The 23,925-nt window shown below is 45.0% G+C and overlaps 1 protein-coding gene across 1 annotated transcript in view; it reads left to right on the top strand.

Moving 5' to 3' along the window:
* The window catches only part of LOC135540040 (ephrin type-A receptor 8-like), a 111,183-nt gene that overhangs the window by 68,437 nt on the left and 18,821 nt on the right, over positions 1–23,925 (top strand). Inside the window, exon 5 of the mRNA XM_064966349.1 lies at positions 3–318. Within this exon, the coding sequence (XP_064822421.1) occupies positions 3–318 (316 nt within the window). The remainder of the gene's footprint in view (positions 1–2; positions 319–23,925) is intronic.

Genomic DNA, 23,925 nt, shown 5'->3' with positions numbered 1-23,925 from the left:
AGGTTCGAGGTGTGGGCCCCCTCACTAGACGAGGCTTCTACCTGGCCTTCCAGGACATTGGGGCGTGCATCGCCCTGACCTCTGTCAGGGTGTACTACAAGCGCTGCTCGGGTGTGGGCCGCAACCTGGCCGTGTTCACTGACGTGGTGACGGGCGCTGACTCCTCCTCCCTGGTGGAGGTCAGGGGTCAGTGTGTGGATCACGCCGAGGAGAGAGACACGCCCAAGATGTACTGCAGCGCCGAGGGGGAGTGGCTGGTGCCCATCGGGAGGTGTGTCTGCAGTGCAGGGTTCGAGGAGCACAGGGAGTCCTGCATCGGTGAGTCACACTCTGGGTCACTGATGTTGTGTTAGACTACCTTGTTTTACATTATGTTACTGTACTGCAGTACTTTATCTATACTTTGCCCTACCTGTGCTCAATCTGTGCATTTGTGGTCAATTTTCAGCCTTGGATGTTTTCTGTGTGTTTTGTGTGGTTGAGTTGATGGATGGTTTGGTTGAATAGCTCAAGTCCTGACTACCTTTAAGATGATAAGCTATGGAGAGTCATGGAAATGACCTTGTCTTTTTTTCTTGACTCTTTTTAATTTTTGTGTTGTTTATTTTCTCTGATGGACTGACCTCATTTAGGGACCAGTGTATATTTTAGGTGACCAGGGTTATGGTAATTCAAAACTATTAATCACTTCCCCTGGATAATTAAACATGAAATATTCCGTCGGCTAAATGTGCCAAATGAGGCGAATGAGGTACGGAACACTGGTTCACCTGTCTTGTTTCTACTTAATTCTGATTGGTTTTGGTTCTGTGTGCTGTCCAGTTAGAACACGATTTGAGGCGCGCACACACACACACACACAAATCTTCTCTCATCTACATACCTGTTTATGCCCTGAAGGAAACACACTCTCCTGGGGAGCAAGGCATTGACAGCTCTTGGCACACACACAAACACACACAGAGAGATGAAGGGAACTTATGTGTTTGTGTGTAGTTGCGGCGGGTAGACACTCACGCTTTCCATAATTAGTTGGCGGCTCCCATTAGCACTCAGATCAATATGTATGCAGAAAAGCAGTCAGCTAGAAAATGTTTTAGTTTATGTTTTAGATGCTTGTCTCGTGAATCTCTCCATTTGTGTATAGTCAAGACATAAACATATAGCATTACAGTAGTGCCTAGTCCTTGTGGTAGCTGCAGTAGCTGCAGTAGCTGTAGTAGTGGGCTGACGTGTATGTGTGTGTGCTGCTGGGCATGTGTGCTGCATTTGTGTGTGCAGAGGACTCTTCTCTCTGTGACCTAACTGGGTCATTGTGCTAATTCTCCAGTCACGCACATCCCAGGACACGAGACCAGCCAGGTCTCTCGAGATCCAAGACAATATTCAACGTCCTTTCAGGTCCCAGGACGTCAGGAGATACCTTCAGAACCACCCACAAGGGGAAACATTGAGCGCTATTCCCATCAAGTAGGGTTGCGGTTTGCTAGGGCGTTGTGGATGGAAATGGCAGATGGGTGTACACTGTGAGCTCCGGCCCCGAGGGCTGCGCGTTTAATCCCAGTTCTAGGCACTCATTTTTGCAGCCCTTCATTTTAACCCTGTCCAAAACCTTAACCATTCTGAATTAACGCATCAACTTAACTGTCAAAATTTGACGTTTGTCGTATATTGTAGTCAGATGCGGAGCAAGCTGACAGCCCTGTGTGAGAGAGAGCGAGAGAGAGAGCGAGAGAGAGAGAGAGAAACAAAACAAAGCTTCTCAAGGACAATCTAGAGAACCTATTTGCTGACTGCTACAAAGAGGGGAGTGTAAGCAACTTTATTTTCCACACAGACCATCCCCTGGCATGGCACAGTATCAAGAGTATATCAAGTATATCAAGAGAGAGGGTGTTGGCCCAGGGTGGAAACTCAGAAAACTATACATTGAGGAAATTGAAACTATCTCTGTCAACATGTACAAGTCTGGGACAGTAATGGTGCAGGGCTTCCTCATGCAGCTCCAGCAAGATATTTACGGGATCAAAGAGAGAGTACAGCAGGAAAAGCTCTCTCTCTGTGACGACTGCCCAACCTGAGTGAGTCTGATCACACCTCCTCAAACTATCCTGCAGACGAGGATAGTCACCCACCAGCACTGAACACACCCAGGTCCACAACTTCCCTGCTACTCCATCATTGAGAGGGATACATTCGCAGAGCTGGAGAGAGACATGATGAAGCACAGAGAGCTATTCCACACAATCCAGACAGAACAAACCCGCAAAACAGACCAGTACACGCCAGACCAGTGAGTCACCCTCCCAGACCTGAAAGGCACCCTCCTGAAGGACCTGCACTGAGAGAACCCACGCCAAGAGGACCTACACCCAGACCACAGCATCACCAGCCACACCGCAACCAGCGACCACCTCAAGCAAGGCCTCCCTGGTGGCACAGTGGTTAAGGGCGCTGTACTGTAGACTCTGGGTTCGTGCCCAGGCTCTGTCGTAACCGGCCGCGTCCGGGAGGTCCGTGGGGTGACGCACAATTGGCCTAGCGTCGTCCGGGTTCGGGAGGGTTTGGCCAGTAGGGATATCCATGTCTCATCGCGCACCAGCGACTCCTGTGGCGGGCCGGGCGCAGTGCACGCTAACCAAGGTTGCCAGGTGCACGGTGTTTCCTCCGACACATTGGTGCGGCTGGCTTCCGGGTTGGATGCGCGTTGTGTTAAGAAGCAGTGCAGCTTGGTTGGGTTGTGTATCGCATGACTTTCAACCTTCATCTCTCCCGAGCCAGTACGGGAGTTGCAGCGATGAGACAAGATAGTAGCTACTAAAAAGCAATTGGATACCACAAAATTGCGGAGGAAAAGGGGTCAAATTTAAAATATATATATATATAAAAAAGACCACCTCAAACAAACCCTGGCCACACCCTGTATAGGCCTCCCCATATCAGACCTATGCCCCTTCTGCCCACCCCATGCACTCCGCCCCTGCTTCAAGGACCTCAACATGACAGCAGGACATATGCCCAGACCATGAGCAGAGCAACAGGCCCAACCCCACTATTACACCCGCCCATCCCCCATCCTGCGACCTAAGAAGTATGCATCAGATGCTCAACATGCTCTGCTCACAGCTACTGTGATGGTCCAGGCCTAAACCACACAAAAACAACACTAGACACTATGGAACTCAAAGCTTTTACTATCCCATCCTGGAATATACAAGGTCTAAAGTCATCTGCCTTTGGCCTAAAGAGCAGGAACCCAGACATCAAAGAAATTGGAAATACAGACATTGTCATCCTACAAGAAACATGGTATAAAGGAGACGAACCCACAGTTTGCCCTCTAGGTTACAAAGAGCTGGTATTCCCATCCACCAAACTACCAGGTGTGAAACAGGGAAGAGACTCAGGGGATATGCTCATTTGATATAGAGCAGACCTAACCCACTATTTTAAATGAGTCAAAACAGGAACATTTTACATCTGGCTAAAAATGAATAAGGAAATGATCTCAACAGAGAAAAGGGTACCAATAGAATACCCATACTTTAACGATGACAGATTCTCCAATCTAGAGCGGGAGATCAACAATTTCCAGGCCCACATGTACTACTCTGTGGTGACCTAAATACCAGAACTAGACAAACTCAGCCCACAGGTGAACAAACACCGACCCGGAGGTGATAGCATTCCCTCCCCCATATGCCCCCCTAGACACAACTACGACAACATAACCAACAAAAACACGTCATAACTCCTGCAGTTCTGTCGGTCGCTGGGTATGTATATTGTCAATGGTAGGCTTTGAGGGGACTCCTATGGTAGATAGATACACCTAGCTCATCTCTTGGCAGTAGTACTGTAGACTACTTTATCGCTGACCTCAACCCAGAGTCTCTTAGAGAGTTCACAGTCAGTCTACTGACACCCCTATCAGATCACAGCAAAATCACACTTGACTTGAACAGATACTCAATCATGAGGCATCAAAGCCAAAGGAACAGAATAATATTAAGAAACGCTGTAGATGGAGGGAAAGTAGTGTGGAAATCTACCAAACAACACTTAGGCAACAACAAATTCAATCCCTTCTAGACAATTTCCTGGTCAAAAATGTTTCACTGTAATAGTGACGGTGTAAACTTAACAGTAGAAAACCTAAACAGTATATTTCACCTCTTAGCTTCTCCATCAAATCAAAACATTTCAAGCAGACAACCTAAGAAAATGTACAAAAATGACAAATGGTTTGAAGAACACAAAAACCTAAGAAAGACATTGAGAAATTTTGTCCAACCAAAAACGTGGAGACCCAGAAAACCTGATCCTATGCCTTCACTATGGTGAATCACTAAAACAATACAGAAATACACCATGGAAAAAGGAACAGCACGTCAGAAATCAGCTCAATGTAATTGAAGATTCCATAGAATCTATCCACTTCTGGGAAAATTGGAAAACTCTAAACAAACACTAACACGAAACATTATCTATCCAAAACCACTTCTCCAATCCTTTTGGCTCGATAACAAAGTACAAACACAAACACATACACAGTACCAGTCAAATGTTTAGACAACCTACTCATTCAAGTGTTTCTTTATTTTACTATTTTCTACATTGTAGAATTGTCAGGACCCGGTTGCGAACCCGGGTCTCCGGAGTGAGAAACAGTCACTTAACCAACTGAGCCACGAATAGTCAGCAGAACCCAGAAGATGAGGCAGACACAGCAGTACTTGAGACGGTGTATTTAATAAAGTAAAAAGTGAAGTCCTTCAGGAAAACATGTAACTCCACAACCTCAAAAAGGAATTCCACAAGAACAAGGTAATCCACAAGGTAATCCTCCAAGACAAAAAGGTAAATCCACAAGGTGGTAGGTAAAGCATAAAAAGCCTCAAAAGATACTCAAAAATAAATAAACAAGAACAAAAAACAGAATTCCACAAGAGCGTCCACCGGGATCAACAAGAGTACACAGAATACTAGGGCTGGGTGCTAACATACAAACACAGAGCAAAGAACTGAGGGAAACTAAGGGTTTAAATACAATCAGGGAAACGAGGCACAGGTGCAAATAATAATGGGGATCAAGGGAAAGCAAAAGGTCAAAAAGCACAATGGGGGCATCTAGTGACCAAAAACCGGAACAACCCTGGCCAAATCCTGACAGAATCCCCCCCCAGGAACGGCTCCTGACGTTCCTACCAGCTCTCTCGGGGTGGAGGGCCCTGAACTGACGAATGAGGTCAGGGTCCAGTATGTCTTTGGCAGGAACCCAGGAGCGCTCCTCGGGACCGTAGCCTTCCCAGTCCACCAGATACTGCCAGGACCGCTGCACCCGGCGGGAATCCAGTATCCGATGGACGGTATAAACCGGCTGGCCTCCAATGACACGAGGCGGAGGTCTGTCTGCCGGGACAAGGGGAGAAAAAAAAACAGGTTTTAATAAGGAAATGTGAAACGTGGGATTAATCTTAAGGGATCTGGGTAAGTGTAGGCGATAAGAAACTGGGTTAACTCTCCTGGCAACCTTAAAGGGACCGATGTATCTTTGGGACAGCTTGCGAGACTCCACCCGTAGTGGTAAGTCTCTTGTGGAGAGCCAGACTCTCTGGCCGGGGAGCAGGGTAGGCCCGGGACGGCGACGTCTGTTGGCTTGTTGTTGGTACCTCTGTGAGGAACGCATAAGATTAAGACTTCCTCCACATAAGCCGACAGCGTCTGACGAACTTCAACGCTGAAGGCACTCTGACTTCTGCCTCCTGGTCCGGGAACAATGGAGGAGCATAGCCAAACTGACACTTGTGCGGGGACATACCAGTGGAGGAGGAGCGCAAGGTGTTGTGCGCGTATTCGGCCCAAACAATAAAGGACGACCATGTGGACGGGTTGTTACGAGTCATACATCGGATTGTGGTTTCCAGCTCTTGATTCATCCTCTCTGTTTGGCCGTTGGACTCCGGATAGTACCCTGAAGATAGACTGGCAGAAGCTCCCATGAGTTGGCAGAAGGCCTTCCAAAACCTTGAGGCGAACTGGGGACCTCTGTCAGAAACCATATCTTGAGGAATGCCGAAGACTCAAAACACATGATTAATTACCAACTCAGCAATTTCCTTGGCAGAAGGTAACTTAGTCAGAGGGACGAACCTGGCTGCCTTTGAAAACCTGTCGATTATGACTAGGATAGTAGTATTGCCATGGGATGGAGGAAGGCCAGTAATAAAGTCCAATGAGATATGGGACCAGGGTCTGTGGGGAACAGGTAAAGGGTGAAGGAGTCCTTGAGGGCAGAGGTGAGAAGATTTGCCCTGGCAGCACACGGGGCAGGCATTGACCGCTAGGAGGTCACGATCCCCCACATCGTAGTTCCTCTCAGCCGAGGTAAGCCGGTGTGAGAAGAAAGCGCACGGATGAAGCTTCTTGTCTTTACCCCTCTGAGACAGGACAGCTCCAACACCAACCTCTGATGCGTCTACCTCCACCACAAACGGTTCATCCGTAGTCGGTAGTATCAGGATGGGAGCAGAGAGGACGCGCTGCTTGAGTCCTTGGAAGGCCGTCTCAGCTTCTCTTCCCCACAAAAACCTTGCATTGCCACCCTTGGTTAAAGCTGAGAGAGGGGCTGCCACCAAGCTGAAGTTCTTGATGAACTTGCGGTAAAAGTTTGTGAAGCCCAGGAAACGCTGAACTTCCTTAATGGATTTGGGAGTGGGCCAATCCGCTACCGCCCCTACCTTCCTGGGGTCCATTTGGACTCGACCGGGTTCCACTACAATTCCCAGGAATTGTACTCGGGATGAATGGAATTCACATTTTCCGGCTTAACGTACAGATGGCTGTCTAGGAGGCGTTTGAGTACTTGTCTGACATGCTTTGTGTGTTCTTGAAGGGAGCTCGAAAAGATGAGGATGTCATCCAAGTAAACGAAAACAAATATGTTAAGCATATCCCTAAGCACATCGTTTATGAGCGCTTGGAACACCGCTGGGGCGTTGGTCAGGCCGAAGGGCATCACCAAGTATTCATAGTGACCAGTAGGCGTGTTGAAAGCGGTCTTCCACTCGTCACCAGGTCTGATCCGCACAAGATGGTATGCGTTCCGCAGGTCAAGCTTAGTGAAAACAACTGCTTCCTGGAGCAGCTCGAAGGCTGTGGCCATAAGGGGTAGCGGGTAACGGTTACGGACGGTTATGGCATTGAGTCCCCGGTAGTCGATGCAGGGACATAATCCACCGTCTTTCTTGGCCACAAAGAAAAACCCTGCTCCCGCCGGGGAGGTGGATGGACGCATGAGGCCTGCTTCCAGAGCGTCCTTGATGTAGGTATCCATAGCAGCTCATTCGGGTGGAGATAGGGAAAAGATCCGACCCCTGGGGGGGCAAGTGCCCGGAAACAGGTCGATGGGGCAATCATAAGGTCTATGGGGTGGTAGCACGGTGGCCCTCTGTTTGCTAAACACCAGTTTGAGGTCATGGTAACACTCGGGAACTCGGGTCAGGTCGATGGATTCTAAAGACTCGGGAGTAGAACTCGGGGAATTCGGGAAAATACAAGTAGCTTGGCACGTAGGACCCCACTGCTTGATAGTGCCCACAGACCAGTCGATGTGAGGGTTATGGCTGTGAAGCCAGGGGTATCCAAGGACGAGAGGGAACTCGGAACAGGAGATCAAATGAAAATTCATCAATTCCTGGTGTTGTGAAACTGAAAGTCGCAAGGAGGTAGTGACATGAGTGACAAGTCCAGATCCCAAAGGGCTTCCATCCAATGTAGTAACCCTCATGGGGTCACTTAGAGGTTCAGAGGGAACGCCATTCTCCTTCGCCCAGACACCATCCATGAAGTTACCTGCGGCTCCAGAGTCTACCAAGGCTTGAAGGTGAAGCTTGTGGTTGTCCCAGCAAATGGTGACTGGAATGAGCAGACGGGAGTTGGACGGATGGGAGGAGGTTATGTTTCCCGTTACAGTTCCTCCCGGTCAGTATGGGACAGAGCGTTTCCCTGGAGCCCGGGACACGTGGAACGGAAATGGCCCGGTTTGCCGCAATATAGACAGCGTCGCTCCCTCATCCGGCGGTCTCTCTCAGCCTGGGAGATGCGTCCAATCTGCATGGGTTCCGGTGGAGCCAGCGAGGATAAAGGTGCGGACTCGGAGCTGGGACTGATAGGGGCTAGAGGTCTACGGTTGCATTCTCTCTCTCTCAGACGCTGGTCAATGCGTGAGGCCAACTTGATCAGGGACTTGAGATTGTCCGGTGGTTCCCGAGTGGCCAGTTCATCTTGGATAGTGTCAGAAAGGCCTTTCAGAAAGCACACCGTGAGCGCCTCGTTGTTCCAGCCACTCGCTGCTGCCACCGTGCGGAACTGGATGGCATAGTCCGTCACGCTGCGCCGACCTTGGTGGAGAGTCAGGAGCTGTTTGGCTGAGTCAGGACCACTGCTTGGGCCTTGAAACACTCGTTTGAATTCCTCAGCAAAGGCAGAGTAGCTGGCACAGCAGGAACTATGGGCATCCCACACAGCAGTAGCCCAGGCCAGGGCTTTTTCTGACAGCAGGGTGATGATATATGCGATCTTAGACCGGTCGGTGGGAAAAGACAAGGGTTGCAGCTCGAAGGAGAGAGAACATTGGGTGAGAAACCCTTTACAAGCACTTGGATCACCTGAGAACCGTTGGGGAGGTGGAAGACGAGGTTCAGCCAGGGGGTTAACTGCCATGGGTACGTGAATCTGAGGTACTGGGACGGGAACTGTTGCCGGGGTAAGTCGATCAGATATCTGCTTTATGGAAGTCAGCATCTCCGACAGAAGATGAGAATGTCTAGCCATTAAGGCCTCTTGCTGAAACAGGGCAGCTTCGTGGCGTTGGACAGTCTCCTGGTGGTGGGACAGCATGGCAACAAGGTCCTGGGAACTGGCTGCCTCTGGGTTCATTTTTGGCTCTGTGTTTCTGTCAGGACCCGGTTACAAACCCGGGTCTCCGGAGTGAGAAACAGTCACTTAACCAACTGAGCCACGAATAGTCAGCAGAACCCAGAAGATGAGGCAGACGCAGCAGTACTTGAGACGGTGTATTTAATAAAGTAAAAAGTGAAGTCCTTCAGGAAAACATGTAACTCCACAACCTCAAAAGGAATTCCACAAGAACAAGGTAATCCACAAGGTAATCCTCCAAGACAAAAAGGTAAATCCACAAGGTGGTAGGTAAAGCATAAAAAGCCTCAAAAGATACTCAAAAATAAATAAACAAGAACAAAAAACAGAATTCCACAAGAGCGTCCACCGGGATCAACAAGAGTACACAGAATACTAGGGCTGGGTGCTAACATACAAACACAGAGCAAAGAACTGAGGGAAACTAAGGGTTTAAATACAATCAGGGAAACGAGGCACAGGTGCAAATAGTAATGGGGATCAAGGGAAAGCAAAAGGTCAAAAAGCACAATGGGGGCATCTAGTGACCAAAAACCGGAACAACCCTGGCCAAATCCTGACAAGAATAGTAGTGAATACATCAAAATTATGAAATAATACACGGAATCATGTAGTATGCAAATATGTGAGATTCTTTAAAGTAGCCACCCTTTGCCTTGATGACAGCTTTGCACTATCTTGGCATTCTCTCAACCAGCTTCATGTGGTAGTCAACTGGAATGCATTTCAAATAACAGGTGGGTCTTGTTAAAAGTTCATTTATGGAATTTCTTTCCTTCTTAAGGCATTTAAGCCAATCAGTTGTATTGTGACAAGGTAGGTGTGGTACAGAGAAGATAGCCCTATTTGGTAAAAGACCAAGTCCATTTTATGTCAAGAACAGCTCAAATAAGCAAAGAGAAATGACAGTCCATCATTACTTTAATACATGAAGGTCAGTCAATATGGAACATTTCAAGAACTTTGAAAGTTTCTTCAAGTGCAGTTGCAAAAACCATCAAGTGCTATGATGAAACTGGCTCTCATGAGGACCACCACAGGAAAGGAAGACCCAGAGTTATCACTGCTACAGAGGATAAGTTCAGCCTCAGAAATTGCAGCCCAAATAAATCCTTCACAGAGTTCAAGTAACAGACACATCTCAACATCAACTGTTCAGAGGAGACTGCGTGAATCAGGCCTTCATGGTCAAATTGCTGCAAAGAAACCACTACTGAAGGACACCAATAAGAAGAAGAGACTTGCCTGAGCCAAGAAACACATGCAATGGACATTAGACCAGTGGATATCTGTACTTTGGTCTGATTTTGTCCAAATGTAAGATTTTTGGTTCCAACCGCTGTGTCTTTGTGAGATGCAGAGTAGGTGAACGCATGATCTCTGCATGTGTGGTTCCCACCGTAAAGCACGGAGGAGGAGGAGGTGTGATGGTGTGGGGGTGCTCTACTGGTGACACTGTCTGTTATTTATTTATAATTCAAGGCACACTTAACCAGTATGGCTACCACAGCATTCTGCAGCGATACGCCATCCCATCTGATTTGCGCTTAGTGGGACTATCATTTGTTTTTCAACAGGACAATGACACAACACACCTTCAGGCTGTGTACGGGCTATTTTACTAAGAAGGAGAGTGATGGAGTGCTGCTTCAGATGACCTGGCCTCCACAATCACCTGATCTCAACCCAATTGAGATGGTTTCGGATGAGTTGGACCGCAGAATGAAGGAAAAGCAACCAACAAGTGTTCAGCATATGTGGGAACTCCTTCAAGACTGTTGGAAAAGCATTCCAGGTGAAGCTAGTTGAGAGAGAGTGTGCAAAGCTGTCAAAGACAAATGGTGATTACTTTGAAGAACCTCTAATATAAAATATATTTTGATTTGTTTCACACTTTTTTGGTCACTACATGATTCCATATGTGTTATTTCATTGAGTTGATGTCTTCACTATTAGTCTATAATGTAGAAAATAGTAAAAATTAAGAAAAACCCTTGGATGATTATCTGTGTCCAAACTTTTGACTGGTACTGTACATTATCAAATCAAATCTTAGAATCAACTATTAAAGACTACCAGAATCCACTGGATTATCCAATTACATTGAATGACCTACAGGACAAAATACAAACCCACTCCAACCCGAAAGACCTGTGGGGTTGGTGGTATCCTAAATTAAGTGAAAAATATACAGACCACAAATTTAAACATTTTAACATCATCCTCAGCTCTGGCATATTCCTCAATATTTGTAACCAAAGACTGATTAACACAATCCACAAAAGTGGAGACAAATTTTACCCCAGTAACTACCATGGGATATGCGTCAACATCAACCTTGGAAAAATACTTTGTGTTACCATTAACAGCAGACTCGTACATTTCCTCAGCGAGAACAATGTACTGAGCAAATGTCAAATTGGCTTTTTACCAAATTACCGTGCGACAGACCACGTATTCACCCTGCAAACCCAATTGACAAACAAACAAAGGCAAAGTCTTCTCATGCTTTGTTGATTTCAAAAAAGCTTTCGACTCAATTTGGAGTGAGGGCAAGCTTTACAAATTAATGGAAAGTGGTGTTGGGAGATCCATGTACCCAAACAAGTATACGGTTGTCACGTGTGCTCCCTCTCCGGCCCTCTTGGTCACCAGGATGCTCGTTATGGCGCACACCTGTCACTATCGTTACGCACATCTACGCATCATTAGACTCACCTGGACTACATCACTTCCTTGATTACCTGCCCTATATATGTCACTCCCTCTGGTTCCTTCACCAGGTGTCATTGTTTCTGTTTCATGTCTGTCTGCTGTTCGAGGTTCTTGTTTTGTTCCATTTTTTTTTAAACACTCACTCCCTGAACTTGTTTCCCGACTCTCAGGGCACATCGTTGCAACGGCAAAAAAACACCAATTTCTTTCCACATGGCCATGGGATGAGACCGGGATGCAGCCTAAGCCCCACCCTCTTCAACATATAAATTAATTGGCAAGGGCACTAGAACAGTCTGCAGCACCCGGCCTCATCCTACTAGAATCTCAAGTCAAAAGTGTACTGTTGGCTGATGATCTAGTGCTGCTGTCCCCAACCAAAGAAGGCCTACAGCAGCACCTAGATCTTCTGCACAGATTCTGTCAGACCTGGGCCATGACATTAAATCTCAGTAAGACAAAAATAATGGTGTTCCAAAAAAGGTCCAGTTGCCATCAGTTTTAGAACCCATTGCCCTTTATGATTGTGAAGTCTGGGGTCCGCTCACCAACCAAGAATTCACAAATTGCGACAAACACCAAATTGAGACTGCATTCAGAATTCTGCAAAAAATCCCCAGTGTACAACATTAAACACAAAATAATGCAAGCAGAGCAGAATTAAGCAGATACCTGCTGATTATCAAAATCCAGAAAAGAGATGTTAAATTCTACAACCACCTAAAATGAAGCGATTCCCAAACCTTTCATAACAAAGGCATCACCTACAGAGAGATGAACCTGGAGAAGAGTCCCCTAAACAAGCTGGTCCTGGGGCTCTGTTCACAAGCAGACCCCACAGAGCCCCAGGACAGCAAAACAATTAGACCCAACTATTAAGGCACAAGGATAGACCCAGATGCAGACGGTTAGATTCCAAGATGTTTATTGACAATCCAAAAGGGGTAGGCAAGAGAATGGTCGTGGACAGGCAAAAGGTCAAAACCAGTTCAGAGTTCCAGAGGTACAGAATGGCAGGCAGGCTCGAGGTCAGGGCAGGCAGAATGGTCAGGCAGGCGGGAATAGAGTCCAGACAAACAGGCAAAGGTTAAAACCGGGAACACTAGTAAAAGAGAATAGAAAAGCAGGCGCACGGGAAAAACACGCTGTTTGACTTGGAAACATACAGGACGAACTGGCACAGAGAGACAGGAAACACAGGGATAAATACACTGGTGAAAATAAGTGACACCTGGAGGAGGTGGAGACAAGCACAGGACAGGTGAAACAGATCAGGGCGTGACACCAACCAAATGAGAAAACCAAAATATAATTTTCTTGACACATTGGAAACAATTTTACATAAAAACAGAACAAATTAGAATTGTATTTGGCCATAAACAGAGAGTACACAGTGGCAGAATTTGGGAAGGATTTGACTATGTACAGACTCAGTGAGCATAGCCTTGCTATTGAGAAAGGCCATCGAAGGCAGACACAAAATGAGGTGGAAACAGAGCTGCACTTCCTAACCTCCTGCCAAATGTATGACCGTATTAGAGACACATATTTCCCTCAGATTTAGACAGACCCACAAAGAATTCCAAAACAAATCCAAATTTGATAAAAATCCCATATCTTTTGGGTGAAATACCACAGTGTGCCATCACGGCAGCAAATCTGTGACCTGTTGCCCCAAAAATGTGCAACCAGTGAAGAACAAACACCACTGTATATAATATAATATATAGCCCATTTAGCAGACGCTTTTGTCCAAAGCGACTTACAAGTCGGCTGGGGCCACTACTTTTACATATGGGTGGCCCCAGCGGGAATCAAACCCACGACGCTTGGCGTTGCAAGCGCCATGCTCTACCGACTGAGCCACACAGGACTGTAAACACCACCTATATTTATGTTTATTTATTTTCCCTTTTGTACTTTAACTATTTGCACATCATTAAAACACTGTAGAAATCCATAATATGACATTTGAAATGTCTTTATTCTTTTTAAATTTTTGTGAGTGTAATGTTTACGGTACATTTATTCTTGTTTATTTTACTTTTGTTTATAATCTATTTCACTTGCTTTGGCAATGTAAACATGTGTTTCCCATGCCAATAAAAGCCTTAAATGAATTGACAGAGACAGAGAGAGAGATGGGTTAAGTGGTTAAGCAGTATGTGTGCGTGCACAAGAGAAAAGTATTAACTGTGTGTATGTTTGTATGCACCATGTATGTGTGTGTGCATGAGATCTTCTACGTGAAGGATTGTGTGATGTCACTAAAAAAGTGTCAGGGGGGAAATAGAAGAGGGTGAAGTGAAAGATAGAGGGAGAAGAAAGAGGAGAATGGAAGAGGAGAGAAGAGACGGATCCCTCACTTCGATATAGAAGGCCGGTCGACAGCTCCCTTGTCACGCTAAAAGTGACATTCAAAATAGAGCATGTCACTGCAGTGTGTGTGTGTGTGTGTGTGTGTGTGTGTGTGTGTGTGTGTGTGTGTGTGTGTGTGTGTGTGTGTGTGTGTGTGTGTGTGTGTGTGTGTGTGTGTGTGTGTGTGTGTGTGTGTGTGTGTGTGTGTGTGTGTGTGTGCAAGCCCGCCCCAGGGCTTTTGACTGCATGAGAATGAAGTAAAGTGGTTCAATCCCATACAGAGAGATAGAGAGAGATACAGAGAGAGCGACTGAGGACACACTGATACGGGACACACACACTTAGCCTGATTACATTCACTCAAGTCAACCAGCCTATCTGACCTTGTTACAGAGGGTGGGGGGAGACACACAGACACAAACAGAGCGACACAGAGACAGAGACAGAGAGAAAGTGAAACAGACAAAGAGAGAGAGAGAGAGCAAGAGAGAGAGAGAGAGGGAAAGAAAGAAAGGGGCAGAGTGAGAGAAAAGCAAGAGATCCTTATCCTCCCACCGGCCCACCTCAGTGGTTTAGCTCACTGCAATAGTAAACACATTGTGAGAGTGTTTTTGTTTTTCTCAGACAGGCATGGCATTAGATCTATGAATCCATGAAAGATATCAAGTACACACATCACTGATTTCCATGCTGGACAGAAAACATGGTGAAAAAATACATGATGTCTGCAACAGTGATATGATCTTCTATTTCAGACAAACATATTTTCACATATTTTAAGTGAATCTAATTGGTGAGGTCTTATTTTAGTGGATCACCATCTGTTTAAAATTCCTGTGTTGTGTAATTTCATCTAGTTTCCTTTTTTCTAAGAATACCGGTTTCCCTGAGGGTTAGTACTGTAGTTAGGAAAACTTTATTTAATAAGAAAACAGAGCACAGGGACATACTGTACAATTGACCCTTCGCTGAATTAAATATTTAGCATATAGAATAACAATCCTGGCTAGACTTGTCTGGCCAAAGAATTCAACTATTGATTATGGAGAACATTTGCCTATTCAGATAATGAGCTAAATGCTTAAAACATTACAGATTGCATCCCTTCAATGTGAGTTTAAAATAACTGCCAAATAAGGGCAATACATCATTGATTTAGGGCCAGTTTCTCAGACACAGATTAAACCTAGTGCTGGACTAAAAAGCAAGCTCAATAGAAAATCTCCATTGAAAGTGCTTTTTAGTCCATGACTAGGCTTAATATGTATCTGGAAAACCGTCCCTTGAAGTTTAAGTGTCTGAATTTTCTTATTCATTTTTTATCTTTTTAATATAAATATATACAGTCCCAGTCAAAGGTTTGGACACACCTTATCACTTAAGGGTTTTTCTTTATTTTTACTATTTTCTACATTGTAGAATAATAGTGAAGGCATCAAAACTATGAAATAACACATATGGAATCATGTAGTAACCAAAAAACTGTTAAAAACAAATAAAAATATACACAACCATAAAGCCACCCTTTGCCTTGATGATGTCTTTGCACACTCTTGTTATTCTCTCAACCATCTTCATGAGAAATGCTTTTCCAAAAGTCTTGAAGGAGTACCCAAATATGCTGAACACTTGTTGGCTGCTATTCCTTCACTCTGCGGTCCAACTCATCCCAAACCATCTCAATTAGGTTGAGGTTGGATGATTGTGGAGGCCAGGTTATCTGAAGCAGCACTCCGCCACTCTCCTTCTTGGTCAAATAGCCCTTACAAATAGCCCATCATGACTGACCTTCACACCATTACACCTCCTGCTCCATGCTTCACTGTGGGAACCACACATGCAGAGATCATCCGTTCACTTACTCTGCAACTCACAAAGACACAGCAGTTGGAACGAAAAATCTAACATTTGGACTCATCAGACCAAAGGACAGATTTCCACTGGTCTAATGTCCATTGCTCGTGTTTCTTGGCCCAAGCAATACTCTTCTTCTTATTGGTGTCCTTTAGTTGAATTTTTTTATTCAGCAATTCGACCATGAAGACCTGATTCACGCAGTCTCCTCTGAACAGTTGATGTTGAGATGTGTCTGTTACTTGAACTCTGTGAAGCATTTATTTAGTCTGAAATTTGAGGTGCAGTTAACTCTAATGAACTTGTCCTCTGCAGCAGAAGTAACTCTGGATTTTCCTTTCCTGTGGTGGTCCTCATGAGAGCCAGTTTCATCATAGCCCTTGATGGTTTTTGTGACTGTACTTGAAGAAACATTCAAAGTTCTTGAATTTTTCCGGATTGACTGATCTTCCTGTCATTTCTCTTTGCTTGTTTGAGCTGTTCTTGCCATAATATGGACTTGGTCGTTCACCAAATAGGGCTAACTTCTGTATACCACCCCTACCCTGTCACAATACAACTGATTTGCTCAACTGCATTATTAAGAAGGAAAGACATTCCACAAATGAACTTTTAACAAGGCACACCTGTTAATTGAAACACATACCAGGTGACTACCTCATGAAGCTGGTTGAGACAAGGTCAAGAGTGTGCAAAGCTGTCATCAAGGCAAAGGGTGGCTACTTTGAATAATCTCAACTTTTTGGGTTTCTACATGATTCCATATCTGTTATTTCATAGTTTTGATGTCGCCACTATTACGCTACAATGTAGAAAATAGTAAAAATAAAGAAAAGCCCTAGAATGAGTAGGTGTGTCCGAACCTTTGACTGGGACTCTATATACAGTTAATTCAGAAAGTATTCAAACCACTTGACTTTTTCCACCTTTTGTTATATTACATTACAGCCTTACTCTAAAATTGGCACACAATACACCATAATGACAAAGCAAAAACAGATTTCTTTACATTTTTGTAAAAAAAAAAATATATACAGTATATCACATTTACGTAAGTATTCAAACCCTTTACTCAGTACTTTGTTGAAGCACCTTTGGCAGATTACAGCCTCGAGTTTACTTGGGTATAACACTACAAGCTTCACACCTGTATTTGGGGAGTTTCTCCCATATTCTCTGCAGATCCTCTCAAGCTCTATCAGGTTGGGGAGCATCGCTTCACAGCTATTTTCAGGTCCCTCCAGAGATGTTTGATCGGGTACAAGTCCAGGCTCTGGCTGTGCCCCTCAAGGACATTCAGAGTCTTGCCCCGAAGCCATTCAGAGTCGTTGCCCTGTTAAAAGGTGAACCTTCGCCCCAGTCCTGAGTGCTCTGGAGCAGGATTTCATCAATGATCTCTCTGTACTTTGCTTTGTTCATTTTTCCCTCGATCCTAACTAGTTTTCCAGTCCCTGCCGCTGAAAGACATCCCCACAGCATGATGCTGCCACCACCATGCTTCACGAATGGTGCCAGGTTTCCTCCAGGCGTGACGCTTGGTATTCAGGCCAAAGAGCTCAATCTTGGTTTCATCAGATCAGAGAATCTTAGTCTGAAAGTCCTTTAGCTGCCCTTTGGCATATTCCAAGCAGGCTATCATGTGCCTTTAACTGAGGAGTGGCTTCTGTCTGGTTCTCCCATCTCCACAGAGGAACTCTGGAGCTCTGTCAGAGTTACCATCAGGTTCTTGGGCCTTCTCCCCCGATTGCTTAGTCTAGGAAGAGTCTTGGTGGTGCCAAACTTCTTCCATTTAAGAGTGATAGAGGCCAGTGTGTTCTTGGGGACCTTCAATACTGCAGAAATGTTTTGGTACTCGTTCCCACATCTCTGCCTTGACACAATCCTCTCTCGGAGCTCCAAGGACATTTACTACTACCTCGTGTTTTAGTTTGTGCTCTGACATGAACCGTCTTCCTTATACCTGTAGGTGCCTTTCCAAATCATGTTTAATCAATTAAGTTTACCACAGCTGGACTCCAACAAGTTGTAGAAGCATCTCAAGGATGATCAACGTTAACAGGATGCACCTGATCTCAATTTCGAGTCTCATAGCAAAGGGTCTGAATTCTTATAATTATAAAGTATTTCAGTTTTTTAGGTTTAATATGTTTGCAAAAAATTCTAAAAACTTGTTTTCAATTTGTCATTATGTGATATTGAGTGTAGATTGAATCCATTTTAGAAAAAGACTGTAACGTAACAAAATGTGGGAAAAGTCAAGGGGTCTGAATACGTTCCGAAGGCACTGTATGCCTTTTTTGGGTAATGCTTTATGTGGTCCCTTTCCAAGGGACCTAAAAATATAATAGTGAAAGATTTCATTTTTCATATTTACATAAATTGTCAGGCAATTCCGACAGCTCCTCTCAGACTGAACTGCATTTTCAGTCCTCTCTCTCTGTGTGTGTGTGTGTGTGTGTTTGTGTGTGTGTGTGTGTGTGTGTGTGTGTGTGTGTGTGTGTGTGTGTGTGTGTGTGTGTGTGTGTGTGTGTGTGTGTGTGTGTGTGTGTGTGTGTGTGTTTGTGTGTGTGTGTGTGTGTTTGTGTGTGTGTGTGTGTGTGTGTGTGTGTGTGTGTGTGTGTGTGTGTGTGTGTGTGTGTGTGTGTGTGTGTGTGTGTGTGTGTGTGTGTGTGTGTGTGTGTGTGTGCGTGCGTACGTGCCACAGCGGCTGGCAGCTCTTGTAATTTGTCACTTTTCCCTCTTAAGCAGACAACAATTATTGGCTCCTTCAGACACTGAGGGATTGTTTGACTCTCCTGTCAGCACAATCTCATCCCTGTCACAGAGTGAGAGGGAGAGAGAGAGAGAGAGAGAGAGAGAGAGAGAGAGAGAGAGAGGGAGAGGGAGAGGGAGAGGGAGAGGGAGAGGGAGAGGGAGAGAGAACGCTCAAGATCCAAAATGAAATGCAACGTCTGTCCAGGTACCCAGGACGTTGGGAGATGACATTAAAACCAGCCACTAGGGGCACTGGTGAGCACTAAACCACGAGCTCCGGATCTTGTTTTTGTTTTGTTACGCCATCCCAAACCTTAACCATTTTGGAATGAATGCCTAAACTTAACAGTCAAGTTGTTTCTGTTGTAAACGTAACCCTATCTCAAACTAAACTGTTGAAACTTCAACATTTTACATTTTGGAGAAACATAGACAAATGTTGGAATCTGAAGTCAAATTGGTAAAACCGTGAGATCTTGTAGGGTAGAGGGGGAGAAAGAGGGAGAGAGTGAGGGTGTGGTGGAAAGAAAAGGGAAAGAGAAAGGAGAGAAAGAGGGAGACAGTATGACACTTGGCCACATATTGTGATCGTTATCTGTCAATGTGCCTCTGTAGAAAATATCACAGAAAGGCCCTGCGAGTCAACAACGAGAATTTAATATGCATTTATTATTTATTAAATTCATCAAATAAAGATGATCGAATCCCCCTGGAGGGGGCCTTTCATATTGCCTGTCCTTTCACTGGCCTGTCAATATTTCCCTTCCTCCCTCTGTGTCTCTTTCTTTCTCTCTCTCTCACGCACACTCACACATGCACAAAAGCACACACACACACACACACGCTCACACATTCAAGTCTGTCAGACAGCAGGCAAAGAGCTGTGTGTGCCCTGCTCTGACAGGGAGTCAAGGTGGAGCACCTGAAGCACCTCTGGGTCCCTGGGGTCCTTCCAGAGGGGAACACCTGACAGTCAGCTGGGAGTAGGACATCAGAGGGGCACTACTGTTGTATAAGTAGTCGCTTGATACTTGACAGAAAGGATAGAGCGGACAAATATGGCAATATCTTCAGATCTGATGAACAATAGAACCTCTATTTGTATATTTTTAGGATAAATTGGACTTTAAATTGTACTTGGTCTCAGAGGAAAGTGTATTATATTTTACAAAACTTCATGCCACTCCATTTGGTATGATATCTTACTTTACGTTATGATACATTACATTGGCCTACCAATGTAATAGCGGTATCCTATACGTCCTACAACGTCTTGATTGCAATTTACCCATTTAGTATGATAACCTACGTTCGACTGCTTTAGTATGATATGCCACATTCAATTGCTTAAGTATGATATGCTACATTCAATTGCTTAGGTATGATATGCTATGATGTTAATTAGCTAAAATGCTAAAGTTGTCCATGATGAGATTCAAACACTCAGCCTTTGGGTTGCTAGACATTCACATTATACGCCCACCCATCCACAACCAACCCGCCTTCTTTTATTTTTACCTTAAGTGACCTACTGTCCATACCAAACGTAACGTATCATACTAATTTGAGTGTCCCGGATTTACGTGTAATATGTGACGTCTGTTCAATGTAATGTAACGTATCGTAAAGTAACATATACTAAATGGAGTGGCACAGATTTCTGTTAAATATCATGTTTTGCTGTGAGACCAGACTGGGAAGCTAGTTCGATCTGTTATGATATTCCCTTTACCCTAAAATCTAAACGAGGACATTAGATAAATGGCTGATATAATCATGGTTGTCGTATTTCCAGGGCCTAAAACCTGATCATTAAAATGAGGTAATAGATAGAGCGAAAGATAATTAGGTGAGAACTTCATTACTCTCTGGCTCAGGTCCACTTGAGTGTATCATATAGTTATAATCACTGTCGAAATGAACTGGAGGGGGAATGCAGAGTTGAGGTGATACGAGCCCAAATTGAAAGAAATCTCCTGAGAAATGGAATATGAACTTGTCAAATTAGATGTGTCCTTCTGTGAGCGTGTAAACAACTGGTGATCATCAGCAGTGCTTCTGTTTTGAGTTAGCTGACACATGGCCACGTAAACTCCCACACACACAGTGATACCCTTGGGGCAGGAAATCACTCTCTAATGCACATGGAGGGGAGTACACACAAACACACACACATACAATATGATCTCATTATCTCAAGTAGCTGTCAACATCTCCTTGGAGAGAGTCTTTCATCACGATACAAACTGTGTTCCGCCTCCATGTGAACTCCCAGGAAGGAAATTATTATTTCATCAATTAATTGTCATTATTTAATCATAAACCTATCAAATACCAGTAGTTCGGTTGGAATTATTCAACCCTCAACTCTAAACTCACTCATGCAAACAAACACCCAAACAAACACACCCTCTCACCCTCTCTCAAATACACTCTCAAATACACACACGCACACGAACACATATCACAAACATGCCAATAGCAATTTGTGCAGTCCCCCATTAGACAGATTGGGTTGTGCAAAACAAAAAAACAAGAAAACAAAAACAGCAACAACAATCACCATTCTCACTGATAACCACAGCAGCTGCTAGCAGCGAGAGGAGAGAAGGGGGCATTGGGAGGGTGTGTGTCTGTGTGTTTGTGTATGTGCTTGTGTGTGTCATGGTTGGGAATGTTGTTATTTTGCCAGGACTAATTAGCCGTCTTTGTTTGTTAGTCTGGTCTTCATTGTTAGAAGTGTGACGCTTATTTTATGGCCAACATTTTAAACTGGGATGAGGAGATTAAAAGATTCTCACTGCTGGGCCATTGTGACATAAGCAGTGTGAGTGAGGAGGAGAAGAGAGGGAGAGGGAGAGAGGGAGAGATGGAGAGAGAGCGAGAGAGAGAGGGGAGAGAGAGGGGGGGATGGAGAGAGAGTGGGGGAGAAAGAGAGAGGGGGGGAAGAGAGGGAGAGAGGGAGAGTGGGTGAGTGGGCGAGAGGGAGATGGAGAGAGAGAGAGAGAGAGGGAGAGAGGGAGAGGGGGAGAGAGAGAGAGAGAGAGAGAGAGAGAGAGAGAGAGAGAGAGAGAAAGAGAGGGGGAGAGATGGAGAGAGAGGTGGGGGGAGAGAGAGAGGGAGAGAGGGAGAGTGGGCAAGAGGGAGATGGAGCGAGAGAGAGAGAGAGAGAGAGAGAGAGAGAGAGAGAGAGAGGGGAGAGAGATGGAGAGAGGAGAGAGGGGGGGGAGAGAGAGAGGGGGGGGAAGAGAGGGAGAGAGGGAGAGTGGGCAAGAGGGAGATGGAGAGAGACAGAGAGGGAGAGGGGAGTGGGCGAGAGGGAGATGGAGAGAGAGAGAGAGAGAGGAGAGAGAGAGAGAGAGAGAGAGTGAGAGAGAGAGAGAGAGAGAGAGAGAGAGAGAGAGAGAGAGAGAGAGAGAGAGAGAGAGAGAGAGAGAGAGAGAGAGAGAGAGAGAGAGCAGCAATAACAGAATTAATCATAACTGGACCAGAGGAGGCAACGTCGTGTCACTTAAACTTCCCCCCAATTTCCATTCTGATTGGTCAGGCACGTATCTCCACAGCAGGTACGGACAGCTATAGGCTTTCAGATCATGGCACAAAGCAACAGGGCTTACTCAGAGCGCAGACACACACACACACACAAAAGCCCCGTTGTTCTCTGACAGTGAAGTCCATGTTATTAATGTTTAATACTCTGTCGGTCTAGGTCTCTGTCTGTCTGGATTCAATATATCTCATATTAAAGGATGGACATGCACACACTGGTCATAAAGAATGGTTGGTAGTGGGTAAATTATTAATGGAGTGTGTGCCACCTCTGGCCTAAACAATACTGCCCACCCAAGTCCAGCCCTGAATCTAACAGCTATTAAAGATGACAGTACAAAAACATGATACAAGACATCACTGAGGCACTGCCAGCCAGCCTGGGTCTAGGGGGAGTTAGGGAACTTTATGAAATGATTTCCTGCCCTGACTTTACTGTGTTGAGTTAAACTGATGGGAGCACAGGAGCTGTCTCCTCTTTCAGACCCCTGCCTGCTGAAATGGCCTGTGTGAGCGTGTGCTGAAATGTGATCGATGGAGCTGTATTTGTATCACACTTGGAGGGCAGGGGACAAGTGAGTCACCCACTATCATCACAGAAATAGAGGGTGACATTTTGACAGTCACTGTCACTATATCACCTTGAATATTCTCTGTATCTCTATTACAAAACAAAGTTGGGTTGCAACAGGTACACATTGCCCTTTATGGACATTGAAATATGTATTGAGTGAAATTAATGATTTCAAACCTGCATGAATAATTACGGTTCACCGAGGATGCCGTGTACTGAGAGGTTTTGAAATACAGTTGAAGTTAGAAGATTATACACCTTAGCCAAACACATTTAAACTCAGTTTTACACAATTCCTGACATTTAAGCCTAGTAACAATACCCTGCCTTAGGTCAGCTAGGATCACCACTTTATTTTAAGAATGTGAAATGTCAGAATAATAGTAGAGAGAAAGATATATTTCAGCTTTTATTTCTTTCATCACATTCCCAGAGGGTCAGAAGTTACCATACACTCAATTAGTATTTGGTAGCATTGCCTTTAAATTGTTTAACTTGGGTCAAACGTTTCAGGTAGCCTTCCACAAGCTTCCCACAGTAAGTTGGGTGAATTCTGGCCCATTCCTCCTGACAGAGCTGGAGTAACTGAGTCAGGTTTGTAGGCCTCCTTGATCGCACACGCTTGGCTTTCTGATGGCCACTCCAATACCTTGACTTTGTTGTCCTTAAGTCATTTTGCCACAACTTTGGAAGTATTCTTGGGATCGTTGTCCATTTGGAAGACCCATTTGCGACCAAAGCTTTCACTTCCTGACTGATGTCTTGAGATGTTGCTTCAATATATCCACATAATTTTCCTACCTCATGATGCCATCTATTTTGTGAAGTGCACCAATCCCTCCTGCAGCAAAGCATCCCCACAACATGATGCTGCCACCCTCGTGCTTCACGGTTGGGATGGTGTTCTTCAGCTTGCAAGCATTCCCCTTTTTCTTCCAAACATAATGATGGTCATTATGGCCAAACAGTTCTATTTTTGTTTGATTAGACCAGAGGACATTTCTTCAAAAGGTACGATCTTTGTCCCCATATGCAGTTGCAAACTGTAGTTGGGCTTTTTTATGGCGATTTTGGAGCAGTGGCTTCTACCTTGCTGAGCGGCCTATCAGGGTATGTCGATATAGGACTTGTTTTACTGTGGATATAGATACTTTTGTACATGTTTTCTCCAGCATCTTCAC

This window comes from Oncorhynchus masou, chromosome 5, assembly GCF_036934945.1.
Source record: "Oncorhynchus masou masou isolate Uvic2021 chromosome 5, UVic_Omas_1.1, whole genome shotgun sequence".
Classification (NCBI taxonomy): Eukaryota; Metazoa; Chordata; class Actinopteri; order Salmoniformes; family Salmonidae; genus Oncorhynchus; species Oncorhynchus masou.
Note: the sequence above shows the minus strand (reverse complement) of the source record. Positions and strands in the feature narration are given on the sequence as shown.